Raw genomic sequence first — 18,733 nt, 5'->3', positions numbered from 1 at the left:
TCATCCTCATATATTAATTTATTTGTGTTCTTTATATTCAACTCTTTTCATTAGTGTTAATGTATTTTTTCATATATTTAAATAATTCACAAAAAGCTATAAACAGCCATGGATGCACAAGAAGACAATGCATGTTATTAACTAAGGGCATATGAAAACTTCAATAAGTTATGTAAATTTAGTAATTTTGTCTCATGGAATAAATGTAAATATATCTTCTAATATGAGTTTAATAGTTTCACCAGGACAATGTAAAATATAAATAAAGTTAAATGTCTATCTTTACTTCCTGTAGTCCTTTCTGTACTTACCCTTTGGGGATAAAGAAGGTACTGCCCCAGTGACAAGCTGCTGTACCGCTAAAGATATAATATTTGCAAAATATTTTCTTACAGTGTGTCAGAGAGTTTCTTTAACAGAAATTGTATGGCCCATAATTTCCTCCAAGTTGATTTGGTGTGAGGCAAAGAAGGCTGTGGATAGTCAAAATAAATAATAGTTTGCAATTTCAACACATGAATCAATTACTGTTTAGTTATTTAGTTCCACCATATCTGATTCTGATTCTGAATTATGTTAATTGTATTAATTCACCTTGAAAAGTAGTTCAGCTATGCAATTTCCCCGAATCGAAGAAACTTTTATTTGAAGCAGAGTTTTGTAAAAGTGAACGCCTTGTTAAAGTTTGATAGAGGTTGCTCAGAGGTTGGTCTCAGAGGTTGTACTGGCATGGAAATCAGATGAGGAACATTTCGACAGTGGCAGTGAATTACAATCAGAGCACTAGGTGAAAAAGTGTTTAGTGCACATTTGGAGTTTTGTGTTTAATGGCTGTGTTCAGAATGCCATACTACTCTGGAAGAGTTATATTCTGTGCACAGAATGCAAGTTTTATGCATGCAGCCATGCGCATAATACACAGATAACCTGCTTATTCTGCTGTTCAAATGTTTGGGGTCTGTAAGATTAAAATATATATATGATACTTTTATTCAGCAAAGATGTGTTAAAATTATCAAAAGTATCAGTAAAGACATTTGTAATGTTCCAAAATAAAATCTAATAAATGCTGTTCTTTGGACTTTCTGTTTATAAAAAAGAATCCTGAAAAATGTATTGTGGTTTATACAAAAATATTAAGCAAAATGTAAGCAATACTGGCTGCTGAAAATTAAACTTTGCCTTCACATGAATAACATGTATGTACTCGCATATGGTGGTTATTGTCATCTAATTAATAGCAACATTAACTGAATTAACAGATTTTTCTGAAATCTGCAATTAATTTATTTATACGCAGAGTTTTATTTTACTCTGTGTTCTTCCTTTAATATCCACTTTATTATTTTCTTCCCAGTCTTTTCTCTCCCCTCCCCATTCTTCCTCTTTCTTACTCTGTCCCCAGACATCTCCACTAATTAATTCACTCATGTGGCCATGTGCCCTTATTACTGACTTTGCCGATGCTGACAGTCAGGGCCGTGCACAGACCTTTTGAGGGGCATGTGCTGAAACTGAAAAAGGGCACCCCCTCCCTTTTTTTATATCAATTATATATATTCTCTTTTTTAGCTATTCTGTTTGGTTTCATAAGCTAATTTGTATTATTTGGTTAACATTTTTATGAATGACATTGAGAAGAGGGGAAGGTGAGCAATGAGTCAAGTATTTTTGACTAACTTTTTTGAAATATAATTTAAGTAATTATGTCCAACACTACGGTACAACTCAATTCCAGATGATAAGAAACTATAGCCATACCGTTACTATAACATATCCAACATGTTTCCGCCTACCTGGCAAAAATTTGATACTGTGGTGGACCAGGGATGTTGGTTTCTTGAAGGTCTCCTATTCACTACACTTTCCCTAAAATAAGCCAGCAATGAAAAAATAAATAAAAATAGTGTGAAAAGTACAGTTGCAGTGAAAAGCATTTCTGAAAGATCACGTGACACTGAAGAGTACTAACTGCAGTAATGATGCTGAAAATTCAGCTTTGATCACAAAAATAAATTACATTTTAAAATATATTCAAATAGAAAACAGTTATTTAAAATTGTAAAAATATTACACTATATTACTGTTTTTGCTGTATTTTGGATCAAATAAACGAAGCCTTGGAATGAATCATGAATTACATTCTGCATGATAAAATATAAAGATTTCACAGTGATCTTCTGTAATTTTTTTTAGTTACTACTACATTACTGTAGTAAAACAATGTTTTACTACTTTTTATACAGAGAGTATACAGAGAGTATACCATAACATGATTACGCTAAATGTTAAAAAATTAAGTGTATCAGCAATCATAAATCAAAGAAGAAATTTCTTAGAAATATAGTTATCTAGGTAACGAGGATCACTCGCTGCTTTGTGTAAATTCCAGTACGAAACTTGTTATGATTTTCCGATGGTAAAAACAAATTATATGTTGTTGTTATCAATATATCGTTTTTGACCAGCGAATGCGTGTAAATGTTATTTATTTTTTTTGTCCGTCATTAAGGGATCACATTACATTTTCATCTACAGGTTACAAACTAGTTTTTTTAGCTATATAGACGGAGCGCTCAGTTTTTCCTCTGGTAAAATGCATTTGGCCAAAATCGCATTTTATAAAAGATGAAATGCTACTATATGCCCAGGCTATTTAAGTGTTAAAAAAAAAAAACACCACCAAAAAAAAGGGCACTTCGGAGTGTAAGGGCAAAAAGGGCATGTGCTCTGCACAGGTTGAGCCCTACCTGTGCACGTGCCTGCTGACAGTAATGTTAACACTATGATTTGAGTCAGCTGCAGTGGATGATCCTGGGTCTTTCGGTTGATCTTACGGCTGTGAAGGTCAGTTCAGTGTTTACAAAGTGTGTTAGAACAGTGACGTGTGCTTAATGGATAGAGCAGCGAGGCAGTAAAATGCATTTGTTTCTGTTCATAACGGTTCTTTTGGGAGCACTAAGTCTTTTCTAAATGATGCTGCAGAATAGTGAATAGAAAGTTGACTTCTATTTTAAGAATGCTAGTTTGATGATTTGTGCTTGCTTTATATGCATTAAAAGGTAGCATTCAAACTTGTATATATCTGGAAATCAATACATTTGTATGGCTGCATCACCATGCATGCAAAAGAAATTACTATGAGTCATTACATGCAACTTGATAGGTCTCCAGATTGATATCTCAAGTTCAAATGCACGTTCATTGTAGATGAAAATTCCCTCACAAAATTGTGGACCATTGTGCACAGAAAATAGCTGCTTATTCTTCCATATTTCCATCGACATAAGAACAAAATATGTTCTGACGTGTTCTTCTTTATTTGTGTTTTTTGCTTCTCTGTAATTTATTAATTTGTTTGTGGCTGGCCTGATGTATTGGCTGAACATGGTAAAGTCTTCTATAAAACCTGCATATCCAATTCTATGTGAAGTCTCTTTAGGATGCGTTTGCTTTGACCATGAAATGTGAATATGGTGAAGAATGAAGTAACAACACCTCTGTGACAATTTCTTGCTGGTTAGAAACATTTTTGACTGTCAGGAAATAAAAAGGAATAATGTCACTAAAACAAAACCAGCTGTTTTTGCTGGATTCACTATGTTTCTGTTTGTGTGTGGCAGGAACTTTGCCATGATGAACGAAGAGTTAATGCATTGAGTAAGCTCATGTCATAAGGTTAAAGGAAAGAATCTGTGTCACTTCAGATGTCATTAGATTGAAACCAGTCCATGGCTTTCTTTTTTTAGGGGAAAATAAATTAGTTGAGCAAATGGAAAGCATCAAAATGTTTAAGAATGATGCAACAAGCACAAATAACAGTGGTTTAAGTCAATTTATCTCCGATTCCAGTGAACAACTTTTATATCATGTTGCTGCAGCTGAAAGAATTCTTGACTTTGTGATGCAATAGCGCTGCTCCAGACAAACAGCAGACACCTGACCAGGTTCACTCAACTTTTATTCTTTTTTAAAATTTAGTTTAAAATATAAACATTTTGGACCAACAACACAGTTTTAAAGCAGGGTAAACTGAGTCAAATTTGGGCTCATTTGGCTTACAAACATAACACAATTATAAACAATTTAAGCAAGAACAAAATAAGTATTTTGTTATGGTGATATTGTGCTTTCAGAAGTACACAGAATTAGAATCCACAAACTAATCATATAACCATTTCAACATATGTTTCATATAAACATTAATCTACAATTAACATTATTACATAAGGATCACAAAATTAACAGTAGGGGGATATTGGTTGTTCATAATGAGGTCTTATAGTTAAATAGTTAATAGTGTAGCGATGCATGAAACATCCTTCACACAGAGGTAAATTACAAAGCAAGCTGCTTTCTCTTGGTCAACACATAAAACATATAAAATGATGCTGAGCAAAGTTAAATGTGACCACACTTCCATAAGGTGTAAATTGTATATCCTAACCATGTTGTGTGATTGATATTAACCATTCCCTTAAGCACATTTAAATAAAATCATGTCTACACATCAGCTGATGAAAAGCTCATGAAAGATATTTAAAGATTAAACAAACATTTTGCTTGTTATCTATACAGATGAACTGGACTGTCTCCTCTCTTTAGATGCTTCTATCTGAATATGTAATTCAAGAAATGTATTAACAATGCATTAATTATTTTTATTAATTAGTATCATAGTATGGTTATTGTAGACTAAATAAATATTATGGTACAGTAACAATTTAAACTTTGTGTTTATTTCCAACAAAAATGAATGGCATGAGCTTTTGGCAAGTCTTCAAGTCACTTCAAGTTCACCCCGCAAAAATACATTTTGTTATTTTTTACTCACCCTCATGTTGTTCCAAACATGTATATACTTCTTATGTTGGACATAAAAATATATATTTTCATTGGGGTTTTTTTGTGTGTGTGTGCGTTTACACTAGGAACCAGTGGTCACAAAAACTGTTTCCCAACATTCTTCAAAATATCTCTAAAAGATTTTCATGAAGGTGAGTAAATAATGACAAAACTATTATTTCGGAGCCAGATATCCTTATAAACTCTCACTGAATACCCTCTCACAGTGTGGTGGTACGAGAGGTGCAGGTTCCATTACGAAACACCATGTCGGAAGCCAAGCACTCCTTTGGAAAACCTGGTGGGCCGCATGTGGTCTGACGCCGCAGGGCCACAGCACAGTAGTCCACCTGCTCAGCGTCCAGTCCATTCTCCAACCAGCGGAAGCAAATGATACGCTGGAACGAGCGGCGGAAGTTGTCCGACACGAATCCATAGAGAATGGGGTTGGCGCCGCTGTTAGCGTAGCTTAGAATGACAAATAGCTGAGTCACCATGGGGTCCGGCGGCTTGCGGAACACACTAATCAGCTGCACAATATAAAACGGCATCCAGCAGAGGACGAAAACGGCGACCACCAGCAGCACCATGCGTGTGATCTTCTTTTCAGAGCGCCGCCGCTGCAACCAGCCCGCTTTTAGACCCACCGCTCGCATGCGCACCACGATCAAGCAGTAGCACATGCAGATGGCTGCCACGGGGAGCAAAAAACCCAGTAGGAATGTGTAGACCACAAACGCTTCTGACCACGAGGACTCTGGCCATAGAAAGTTGCAGTCCACTCCTCCGTCTTGCGCCGGCACTGTGTCTGCGAAGATGATGATGGGGAGAATTACAAGCAGCGAAAGTCCCCACACGCAAACGTTGACTACTTTGGCGACGGTCGGTCGTCGGTAGCGAGCCGCTTTGATCGGGTGCACCACTGCGATGTAGCGGTCCACGCTCAGCACGGTCAGGCAGAAGATGCTCGTGAACATGTTGATGCCGTCCACACTGAGAACCAAACGGCACATGAGCGAACCAAACGGCCAGTGATGCACCGCGGCCGAGGTCGCCAGGAAGGGGACGCTCAACATGAAGAGTTCGTCCGCAATGGCCAGATTGAGAATGTAGATGTTGGTGGCCGTCTTCATCTTGGCGTACCTGAGGATGACGTAGATGACCATGGCGTTTCCCGTGACGCCGATGCAGCACACCAGTGCATAGATGGAGGGGATGATGATCTTGCTGACATCGGGTTCAGGTTCATAATACTCATAGTCGCCAGAAGAATTGAAAGGCAGACCAGTTGAGAACAAGAAGCTCTCGCTGCCATTGTATCCAGCAAGTTCAGCCATTTTATGTTGTATTGAATTGTGTTTTCGGATATGTTGTGCTCAAGTTGGGCCTTTCTGTATGTGATTTCCAAATGTCACTCAATGTCTTATTGTTATTTTTTCTTCTACTTTTTAGTATCCTTGAATTTTTTTTGCACCAGTCCAATAGGAATGTCCTTGTGATCAACCCGACAGCCTAACATGAGTCTCATCTCCATCTCCTAAGGAACCCCAGTTCCTTCAGATCTCTGGAATCCAAAGGCAAGATCGTTTCATCTGCAGAATTCTAAATTTGAGCATTTCTTAAGCAAACCTGTGCTTGTCTGTAAGAGTGTGAAGGTGTTGAAGGGCATGCCTCACTGAGCATCATTCAACTTCTCATTCTTCGCAGAGAGAACGCATTCCAGCTCATTAAAAAGAAATTAAGTCTGTAAATCAAAGTATTCAACATTACTCTCTATGTGCTCTTGCCGCAAGAACAGCCTCCCAGTGGAGAATGTGATCCACAGCATATTGATTAGTTCATTTGGAGTTGAAGCTCTTCCATCGTACTGCCATAAAATAGAGATGTCTACAGGAGTTTTACATTTCATACATTTAGTTTGCTTTGTCTTGCTTGTATTCCTTTGTTCCAGGTGTCCTTAAGATCTATAAAAAAATAATTAAAATAATTAAAAAACATGTTAAAGTTATACACCCCTTCCATAAAGTTTATGGAAAATTTATTGAAGGTGTGCCTGTTCAGTGCAAAAAAGTTAAGTTATCTAAACATCCTTAAAGCAACAATAAAAACAAAACAAACAAAAAAAAACATAAAGCAACTTTGTGTTCCAGTAATGAAGAGAAACCTTCAGTAATTTTGACCTGTTGAGGATTTTCTTTTCCCAAAAAAATGTTAGTTAATGTTATTGCCTTGGACAGAGTATAACAACTTCCCAAAAGTTTTTTTTTTATTATTTTTTATAGGGATTTTACTCCCAATTTGTTACACTTGTAGTGTTCCATGATCAGAAATCCGGCCTACAAAAAATGTATTTTAAATGTTATGTTATGTTACATTATTACCAATTATTCGACTTAATATTTTTCTAATATTTTTCAATTTAATTTTATTCAATATTTTTCAATGTTTTTCTTGTCTTCTTTAAATTAGCACAGATTGTTTTAGAACTGATCGATTATAGGCCTCACTGATTTTTTGTATATACTGCCAAAATTATCTATAAATAATGCGTTTTCCTTCAAAATCTGAGGCGCATGAAAAGATTGATTTCCAGATTTGATGATAATATGACATAATGACAGATTTACAACCCATTTTTAAAAGACCACCACTTCAGATGAATGATTTTCTGCACAACACAAAGGTTAAAATTCAGACTTATTTTTCCAAATTAATTATGGTTATTTTTTATTTGTATTTTTATTTTTTATATAATATAAGTATATAAATGACAAAGTGAAATTACAGAAAAAGAAAATATATTTGTATATATAAAATATGCAGTGGACATAAAATAGATTGAGAGATTAGAAGTGAGATATATTTGTCATCCATGTGTCATTGTGGATGCATGAATGTGTGTGAGTGTGTCCATAAACTCTCTCAGCCATCCCCCTCTTCAATTAGAAGACATGAAGAGAGCGAGACACCTTTGACTTCAATCTGTTTGCTCACAAAGAGCAAACATCCTGCTGTAGGTCTCGACCGTGGTGATGCAACTAAATGAGAAAGTAATGAAAAGAAGAGAACAGAAAACACAAACCCCTGCACCTCCTCACAGCTCAAACTGGGCAGCTAGAGCTCCTGATCATCCAAAAGCCAAATGCAATGTTAAGCTCAAATCTGGTAAGCTAATAACACGAATGGCTAGAATACAAATGGCTTTGTGTTTTCCCTAGCAATGTATATATAAAAAAAGCTAATGCTGAAGAACACAAAACTGTTAGCCTAATTTTGACCACAGGAGCCCTGGTTATAAGTAAAAGTTGCTCCCCTGCCTTTCAATTTTAGAGTTTCAAACAGAGAGATAAAGATCTCTGTATTGGGAAGATTGAACGTTTTGCTAAGACTAGATAAGTCCAAGCGCCCAGTCGTGTTATTTCTAATTACAATAGCTATGGTGTGTTCTTCCTGGGGACATTTTTAAACCATAATGAGTCTAAATTGTGCCTGTATTAGCATAATTACCTCCAAGGTAATTTCCTCAAATAAAAAAGGCCTCTCTGCTTTCGACATTTTTCTGAGGTCTTCTTAGGGCTTGGCATCATCTCTTTTCAGGTGTTTAGTCATCTCAGATCTTTGCAAGGGTCGGATCCAGACTGAAGTTTGTGTAATTCCTAGTTATGCCCATGTATAATTCATTCATGCTTTTATGCGTCATAAAAGTTGCCTTATGTTTACAGTGAAATGGTTCTTATTTCATCATACAAATAAATTCATTTTAGCATATACTGCAAAAGGCTTTAATGATACATATTTAGCCTTGATGTATCAAATGGATGAGAAAGGGAAATTATATTATCTACAAAGCATTTCAAAGCCCTTTCATCCGGTGTAGTGCATTCAGTGCTATGGTCTCCATGAGGACACCTGCTGATGCCAAAGCAAAAGCCTTTTCCCAAAGCAATGACCATTTCTTGTGTGTCTGAGATGTGCTCTTCTGGTCTTAGAGGAGAAGCAATGCTAGAAGGTTTAGAAAAGCATGGCAAGGAATCGAGATGAGGATGACACTAGAAAGCAAGGAGAATGAAAGTGCGGTTGAAAAAGAAAGTGAGTGAAAGAGAAGAGAAAAGATTGACGGGGGAAATGGACCTTGAAGACATACGCAGAAAGTGAAAACCAGCAGGAGCACAGAACACAGTGGAATAAAAAAAAGAAGGATTGTGAAAGAGGAGCAGGTCATGGGTGGACCATCTCACACATGCAACCCAGAGTGAGTTAAGACAAGCTGGAGGAGCTCATGATGAAAGATAGAGAAGGATCAAGGGAGTGAAAAATAGGGAAAGAGAATAAGTGAGAATGGGTTCACAGTGGAGAGAAAAACTCAATCACTCTTCTCCGACCATCTTCTCTAACACCAGAGTTTCTCTCTCTTTCTCTGTGTCCGGCTCTCTGTATATATTCAGAAATGTAAAGCTTGCTATATTGTGTGAACATTTTCCTGAAATATAGGCAACCTACCCTTTAAAATCATAGTCAAAGGATGATGACATGCTTTTTTTCTGGCATCTCTGTATGTTTCATTGCCAGAGTTGGGGAGTAAATGGTTACATGGAATAAAATAATGTAATTTAATTACAAAATAAATGTAATCTGTTACAGCTGCTGCTAAAAAAAAAAAAAGTGTAATTAAATTACAGTTACTTATGAAAATGTTAAAGATTCCAAATGGGGTTACATCTGAATATTTTCACACACTTACAGATTTGACTGATTTCTTTCTGAAATTGCATTGACTGCTTTAAAATACGAGACCGTATTGTTTCTGGAGTTTAGGAAACAAAATAGGACGCCTGCTTATTTGATACCAGTTTTACAGTATTTCCTTTGTGTTTGTGTAACTATTTACTATTAAACAGTATCTTCTGGTTCTAAAGCTGTATTTAACCTCAAAGTAAAAAGTGGTGCTAAAGTCTGATTTTGTGGTGGCAGTGCTTTTAAATGAATTTATTAGTCTTAATTCAAGTGGTTGAAGGATTTTGAGAAGTCTGAGAGTAATTAGTGTGGAATGCTTTAAATGTTTCAAAACTATTACTAGTTGAAAACATTCGTTAGAAATATAGAAGTGTTGATTACTTTTCTATATTTCTAACGAATGTTTTCAACTAGGAATGTAATCAGTTACATTACTTAGATGAAAGTTAGACTACTTATTACATTTTAAATAGGGTAACCTGTAATCTGCAATCTATTACATTTCCAAAGCAACCTTCCCTACACTGTTCACTGCATACAAAAGGGCATTGAAAAAAGACCTTAACATCATGACATGTGACAGGACTGGCTCAGGTAATCCAACTCTCAATAATGTGTGCGTGTACGCACATGTGCACGGTGATCTTGAAATGCAGCTCACTCAGCAGCAGCCTACAGAGCCATTATGTTGAAAAGGACATCATCTGGTGTTCATTATCATCATAAAGCAAGTTTCTGCGGTGACTGAGTATCAGTCTGCCTCGTTTGATCTTCTCGCTCACTCACACACTAATTAGACATACTTACACTAGGATATATGGTTATTTCAGTTGGATCACCCAAAAAATCTGTCATAATTTACCCACCCTCAAGTTGCTTCAAGCCTGTATGGGTTTCATTCACCTGTTGCACACAAGAGAAGGTAATTTGAAGAATGTTGGTAACCAAAGAGTTGCCGGTAGCTATTGACTTCCATAATATGAAAAAAAAAATTATTATGGAAGTCAATGGTTACCGGCAACTGTTTAGCTACCAACATACATATATATATATATATATATATATATATAAAACTGGCTCTCAACTGATCAAACGTAGAGTTTCATATTGCTTAAATGTTAAGGGTTTGTGAGTTCCCAGCATGCATTGCAGCATGAATAATTTATGTCATAGGATTACTGTTATAGGATTATTGATTTGCTCTTTGCTGACCTCATCTAATCTTGTTTTGTTTGTTTCTAATCATTGTTAGTTATTTGTTGCACTGTAATGTAAAGATCTTTTTTATTTTGTTGATTGTCTCCGTTCTTGAGGTCTGAGTGAGGTTTACTTTATGTTCCACCATTTGTAATTTAATCTGAAGTTAATATCTTTGCTTTGTAGGATGATTGTTCCTCTACAAAGACAGGATAAATAACTTTACATATTAAATGTTCTCTTTAATCTCTATTAATATGTAAATTCATCTCAAATTTACTAAATGAGAATTTGCTAAACAAGGACTTGCTGAATAAGGCGTTTAGCATTTAGTGAACATGATGCTTTGATGGCAACATTTTCCCACGCCACATTTTTGGAAATTTTTACTTTGTTAAGATTCTGTTGTTGGTTCTTTTCTTCTCTGTAGACATGTATTGTGATGTCAAGCTATTACTTTTTGTTATTTGAAATTTAATGCAATTTCCACACGCCATTAATTAACACAAATGTCATATCTCCCTTGCTACTTATTATCATGATAAAACAGTTTGTTGGGCAGTTTGTGGCACACATTACTGCAGGAAAAGGGATGAGATGTAAAGAGCGTGTAAAGAGAGCAACGGCTGTCATGTTATCGGGTTGCTTATTTGCATGGCAGTACTTGACCAACACAGAATCAGTCTGAACAGGTGAGCTGCAGCGGGGAATATTAAAAGAGCTCTTCTCTGCATCTGTATGCATCTCACGTTTCTGTACAGTGCCTCATGCTGGAATCACACCACTCTACTCTTAAACGTACTGGCTGTTGGAGGGAGGGTATTTTATTTAGTGAGTGTACAGCTACAAGAGAAAATGAATGTGTACGTGATCGATGAAACCACATACTGACGTGCATTTAAATGGAGCGTTTGATCGGTAAACTTCCAAGAAAACACATAGACTCCACCTCGTGGTGACATCATGAGGTCTGCACAGTATTATAAAAGTGATTCAGTTTTGCTAAATTGCTGTGGACTATTTTATCGACATAAATTGAAACTATCAATATGTAATACTGTTTTTGATATTGTAGGATCAATGAAGATCAGACTGAATTCTAGGGTGCAATGTAGGCCTCTCCGTCAGAGGTAATGGGTCCTACAGCAGGACAATGATCCAAAGCATGTTTTAAAAACACCTAAAAATGTTTTAAGACAAAGCACTGGATAGTTCTGGAGTGGCCAGCAATGAGTCCAGATCTAAATTCCATGAAGCACCTGTGGAGAGATCTCAGAACAGCAGTTGGGAGAAGAAAAGCTTCGATTCTCAAAGACTGGAGCAGTTGGCAAAAGAAGAGTGGTCTGAAAACCCAGTATAGAGCTGTAAGAAACTCGTTAATGGCTACATGAAGCGATTTATATCAGTTATTTTTTCCAAATGGTGTGCTACCAAATACTAAGTTGAAGGTGTCAGTAACTTTGTCCAGTCCATTTTTAGAGATCTCAGAGTGTCTCAGATTTGGCTTTTTTTTTTCTCTCTGATTTTTGGGTGTTGCTCCAGTACACAACAAAAGAAATAAACATGAGAATACCAAAGCATTTGTAATTGCAATCTGGTAGAAATAGTGCATTATCTGACAGAAATGCAGGGGTGCCAATATTTTTGTCCATCACTGCTTTTATGTATATATATATATATATATATATATATATATATATATATATATATATATATATATATATATATTATTGAGGATGATTTATAATTTGTTCAATCCTATTAATCATAATATAAAATATACATGGTTATATCTCATATATGAGGGGTTATTGGAAATGTAAGCTTATACATGTATTGTATAACAATCTAATAGAGTCCTACCAATAGAAATATTGGTCCAAAAGATGCTATAACTTTCCATTCTGCAAGCTCTGTGCTGTTGGACTCATGTTTAATCGGGTTGTCCTTGGGGAAGGCGATTAATGTAATTCATGGAGACAGTACAGCAGATAAATAGATCTGCTTTATTCTCTCTGCTTGTGTTAAGATGTCTGAGTCTGATTTTATCTGTCAGTTGAGTTTTTACAGACAAAATAGATTTCCATTTTCACCTTGTATAGCTATTCAATAGCCCCTTGTCAGTTTGTTTTAAATTATCTTTTCTAGTTAACATCAGTAGAAGTCAGTGTGAGCCTGCCATTAGTTTGTCCACAGCTCGTCAGTGTAATAAGACTTTTAGTTAATCAGGTTAGGCAGACCCCTGGGGTACAGTGATAGGACCCGTCACACTTCTGCTCTCCACGCTTCCTTTAAGCAGCAACAGATATTTATTCTTCAGTCTTCAAATACACTAACAATTTTATGCTGTAAACTGTAAACTCAAATTACAGATGTTTTTGTGAAACTCACTTGGCATTAATATAAAATGGACAACTAATTAACCATTTTGTCTGTAGTTATCATATGCAAAAATAAAGAAGGTTTCAATAACTGATTAATGATTAACTGATTTAATAATTTCTGAGGGCTTGGTAAATTACTTGAAATATGCTGATTTATGCTGATTTATGAACACCTGAAATAGCAGATAGGTTACCTCTCTTTGTAACTTTGGGGAAGACAAGGCTTGTATAGTTTCTTAATTTTTTTCTCTATATTTAAAGGGAATGGCTGTTCTTATATCGGAGAATGACATATGAAAGATGAAAAATGCTGAAAGATACACATGAAAGATACTGTGCACTTATAACAGCTCATATTCGTGGAACTAGAAGTTATTCACAACCAGCGAGTTACTTTAGCATTTCTGAGTTATAGAACTGAAATAATGAAAACAAATGTGTGAGGCAGCTACCAGTGAGTCTGTTTTTCTTCCATTTTCTTTTGTATAAATGAAGGAAACTGCTTGTGCTCTCTCTCTCCTCTCCTCACACACAAAGTTACTGGTCTAAAACATTGTGTCCTCTGATATAATTCAAATACTTTGAAGTCTTGTTACATGTGCGGGAAATAACATTTATTAGAGATTTAATATCTGTGGACAACATAGTTCTCAATGGTCCATTAGACATAAAATCTGCATTTCGTCCCCTTGGAATTCTAAGGTTCTATCTGCATTCCGAGTTGTTTTGAGATATTGAGCTTCAAAGTTGTTGTGTTCCATTCGACTGTGTAGATAGAACCTTAGTGTTTTTTTAAATAAAAAGTCCCATAATGTACACAACATAAAAAAAAATATATCACATAATGTAAATACATTTACACAGAACAAGAATATGTGAATAACTCGACTGTCGACGAAAATGTCAGATAGAACCTTATAATTCCAAAGGGACGATTTATAAATGTTACTTCCCTCACACGTAACAAAACCTGAAAGTCTCTGAATGATCAAAATCACAATGCTAAAGTGTGTATACTTTTAGTATCGTGGTTGAGGTACAATAACTCAACCATCTGCATTTCCATTTAAAGTAAATATAGTGTGGAGAATTTTATTTTTTTACCTGATGTGATCCAGATGTGTAGAGTTGATTTAAATCAGCTGCTGATATGTGAGTCTGTTTGTGCAGGTTGTTCAGTACTGTCCTCGTGATGCTGGAAACACTGACAAAGCTGAAGCATCTTGTCGTCTGCAGCTCTTTCATCCGTCCACCTGCCAGCCCTCTGTCTCTCAGTCTCTCTCCGTCTCCATCCGTCACTCTCTGCCTCGTTCATGTGCTGTCTTCACATCTTCTCCTTGATTCCAGTGCTTGTGTGCTGATATGCACTCGCTCTCTCTCTCTCCTCTCCTGTGCGTCTCTCTCTATCCATCTGTTCTCTCTATCTCTCTCTATCCTCCCTGTAATCTTTCTGTCTCATTATATACAAATGTATTCTATTTTCAGGACAAACACAGCTAACTCTCGTTTGTTTCCCCTCTCTCATGCCTCCAGACTTCAGCCCAGAAGGTATTTCGTCCGTGGCACTGCGCTCTATTTGTCCAGACTGATTGTTTGATTGATCTCCTGCCTTCACCTGAAACCTTCTGTGCCAGAGCATGTTAAAACCAAACCCCAAGCTTCAGACAATCCTTCAGTAAAGAATTGTTCTGTGGGTGTTCATTTGGTCTTTTGGTTGGCTACAGGATATAACAAAATGGATCAAGATAATGACAGTGGACGGCTGTGGATAGTTTGATATTGAACTGGGGAAATTGTATTGGTTCTGTCAAAAATGATATGCATTTGCACGTTTATTCTTACAGTACCAAATATAAAAAGCACCAAAGAAGTGGTCATATGATATCAAATACAGACTAAAATGTTGCATTATTTGCTGAACATCCTCCATTCTGCTATAGCTCTCAAATTATTTATATGTGTGTGTGTGTGTATAAATCTATATGTGGTGCAACACCAATAGTGTTTGGTGTCGTTGATGTTTTTCCATGGAATATTTTCAGTGAATCATATCTTATTTTATAAATCATGGCCTAAAAAAATCATTGAAACAATGTGCACCAGCTGTATCTACTAGATTTCATTCGTTTTTTATTGTTTTTCGAGCTCGACAGTACCATGGTCACGATGCTTTGATTCACATATTGAACTGAATTTCAACATAAAACATTGAACAGAATTGAATTATAAGTTAGCACAAATGCCTCGATCTCTCACAGGGTTTATAGTAATGGAACTTATCTGAACTTATGCAAACTATTCGTATCATCTCAAGTATAACTTTGTGTGAAACTGAAAAGTGCTTTCAAAAAAAAAAAAAAAAAAAAAAAAGATTTAACGTCTCAGTCATTTCAAGGTCTGAAAATGAAGATCTACTCATCTACTCCAGCCTTTTTGATCATTTTAAAAGGATGGAAAGCAATGTGATATTTCTTTAAAATGAATAGCTAATATCAGGTACAGGTTTAATGAGGTATATTGTGATCGCTAAAGAAGTTTGATCTCTAATAAATAGCCACAATTCATCATTATTTCATAAAATGACTCTTGGCATATTCTGACATATTGTTCTTAATGTCTGTTCTTAAGGGTTCTGGCCTCATCGGAGCTGTTCCCAGAGAACACAATGCATGTTTGGGTTTGCTGAAATATTAAAAGCAAAGACATTAGATTACACTCGGCGGTAACCTTTCAGAATTCCCAGAAATGCAAAACAAATGCGAAGGATTAATGATTCTGCCTGGTATCTATTAACCAAAGCTGCATTTCATCCAGAGACACAGAATGGTGCAAATACTAACTCAGGCATATTTTGCTTCCAAGCAGATATTTACAGATTACCTTTCATGTTTGTGCCTTTGAAGATAATATTTGATCAGGAAACAATCGGAACGACTCTTATTGTTTTCTCCCATTTGTATTCTAGTTTGTATGCATCAACCCCCTTCATCTGAATGAATGCAGTGTTATATAATTGAAGAATGTCATTTCAGTACAGGAATTCTGTCTTTTGTAGAAAATTGCACAGAGATACTCTGTTGGTCGATCGGATTTTATTACTAATTTCAGATAAACACAAAAAATTCTATAATGTATAGTACTGGAAATGCCATAAGCAAATAAATAACATGCTTTTCTGTGGACAACCTGGAGAATTTACTGGCGTTGTTCTATGTATATTGAAAAAAGTGCTACAACATTGGTATAGAAACAAATTTCATTTAGAAACTGCAGAATTTCATGATTTAATTAACATTTTTAAGGTTTCTAACAGACATGGCCATGTCCTTTTTATACTGAGTGCAAAGGAATAGATGTTATGGGCTATTTCTAGCTGAACCACGGGTGTGCTGATGGGCAAGCATTCAGACCCACATCAATGCACACAGCAGTCACGTTTTAAATTGATATTGGTCCAGTCATTGTGCAATGCTTGTGTCAGTGTGTAGGTGAGAATTCAACACTGAATGGAAGTACAGCAATGCAATAATTCATGCCTTCTAGGTAAAAAGCCTTTTTAAAGCATCCAAAGAAAACCTTTAGAAATGCATGTCAATGCACAAAACATCTCTTGATTAAAAATAACAGAACGTGCAAACAGCAAGGTTATACGACAATTACGTGTCTAAATATGTCTGAACTTTTAGGGGATGCATCGTCAAACCAAACTTTTCAATAATAAGCAGGACTGTTACATATTCAGTTCCTTCATTTTGATGTTCTCCTTCCTAATCATTCAATCAGAGAGCTCTGCTACAATCAAATCAGCCGAATCATTCAGTGCAATTACAGGCAGTCAACCGCTTCGATGAAAAGAATCAGCTCAAAAGAAGAACTTATTCTTAATTTATTATATCTTATGTTTAGCATGGTTACCTGCTATTGCTAGTATATTGTGCACAGTGAGCTCAAAACAAACAGTTTTTGCCTACTTGTGAAGAGTCTTATGAACAATTTATGAAAAACTGCATAGTATACATTTATATATATATATATATATATATATATATATATATATATATATATATATATACAGTGGGGATCGAAAGTTTGGGCACCCCTTGTAGAATATGTGAAAATATGAGTAATTTTCAAAAAATAAGAGAGATAATACTAAATGCATGTTATATTTTATTTAGTACTGTCCTGAGTAAGATATTGTGCATAAAAGATATTAACATTTATTCCACAAGACAAAAAAAAAAAAATGCTGAAATTATTAAAATAACCCTACTCAAAAGTTTGGGAACCCTTGGTTCTTAGTACTGTGTTCTGTTACCTGATGATCTTCGGCTGTCTTTCTGTTTTGTGATGGTTGTGCATGAGTCCCTTGTTTGTTCTGAACAGTTAAACTGAGCAGCGTTCTTCAGAAAAATCTTTAAGATCCTGCAGATTCTTCAGTTGTCCAGTATATTTGCATATTTGAACCCTTTCCAGCAGGGACTTTATGATTTTGAGATGCACCTTATCACACTGAGGACATTTGAGGGACTCAAACACAATTATTAAAAAAGATTCAAACATTCACTGATGCTCCAGAAGGAAACAAGATGCATTAAGAGCTGGGGGGTGAAAACTTTTGAACACAATGAAGATGGCCAAATTTGTCTTATTTTGTTGAAATATAAATTTTTTCCATTTAGTTCTGCCCTTCGTAAGCAACAGAAGATACTTGTATGTTTCCCGGTACACAAATTAAGTACAATTTACCTTGATCTTCAAATTCCCAAACTTTCGAGCCCCACTGTATATATACATTAATACAAATCATTTGCTGAGAGCAAAGGAAGAAAAGCTTAACGTACAGCATTTAGTGTAGATTTATTCAATCACTAATATATGTCAAATTGTCCCCTTATTTATATTTCATCTTTGGGGATCTACAATTCACTGTGTAGTCTACAAGTGAGAATATGTAAAAAAAACAAAAAAATCCTGAAAGATAGTCTTTCAGTCACACTGCAATCTCCTGGAGAAATGAGAAGTTCAGCTGGCAGTGTGTTATTAAGGCACCGTGATTACTGACAAAGACTTGTCACCCTCTAATAAAGAATAAATAGTTCCTGGCTGAATGTTGTTCTTTCTCTCAGTCCTTCCTGACTTATATGTTCCCCTCTGTTAAATGCCACAGCTTCTTTTTCTCATGTATTTCTGAGAGACATTTACAGGAGGAATGACTGCAAGAGCATTCAACCCGTCTAAAGCAATCCATAGCTGTTTGTGTCCATAGCATTTTCAAAGCAGGTTAAAAAACAAACTTCACTTCATATGTTATTTTTAATCCATGTCATGATGCCAGCATCCGCTTACAAATACATAAACAACCCAAACCATATCTTAAGAGTATTTATTAGTTACAGTTCAGTTTGCCTTGTACAGATCATTCAAAGTTATCACTGAGAAATAACAAATTGTACTTAATTTATTTTTTTGTGTTATTTAATCATTAATATTCAGGATATTTTGAGTAAAATTAAACCCGAGTTGTTAAAATGAATCCGATGGATTTCTTGTATTTCTAAGATTTGGTAAAG

At 35.7% G+C, this 18,733-nt stretch overlaps 1 protein-coding gene across 1 annotated transcript; it reads right to left on the bottom strand.

Annotated features, from left to right (window-relative positions):
• Positions 1 to 3,943: 3,943 nt before the first annotated feature.
• LOC113052277 (somatostatin receptor type 1-like) lies at positions 3,944 to 14,666 on the bottom strand. The gene is made up of 2 exons (XM_026216702.1): positions 14,265 to 14,666; positions 3,944 to 6,809 (listed from the first exon to the last, which is right to left on the bottom strand). The coding sequence occupies exon 2, from the start codon at positions 6,180 to 6,182 to the stop codon at positions 5,067 to 5,069; it is 1,116 nt and encodes a 371-aa protein (XP_026072487.1). The 5' UTR covers positions 6,183 to 6,809; positions 14,265 to 14,666; the 3' UTR covers positions 3,944 to 5,066.
• Between the last annotated feature and the right edge of the window lie 4,067 nt (positions 14,667 to 18,733).

Source organism: Carassius auratus, chromosome 32 (assembly GCF_003368295.1).
Source record: "Carassius auratus strain Wakin chromosome 32, ASM336829v1, whole genome shotgun sequence".
NCBI classification, from domain to species: Eukaryota; Metazoa; Chordata; class Actinopteri; order Cypriniformes; family Cyprinidae; genus Carassius; species Carassius auratus.
This window is presented reverse-complemented; position numbering and strand designations above follow the sequence as displayed.

Bases quoted from the DNA above. Each gene is read 5' to 3' on its own strand.
- LOC113052277 (XM_026216702.1), bottom strand. From the start codon at position 6,182: ATGGCTGAACTTGCTGGATACAATGGCAGCGAGAGCTTCTTGTTCTCA.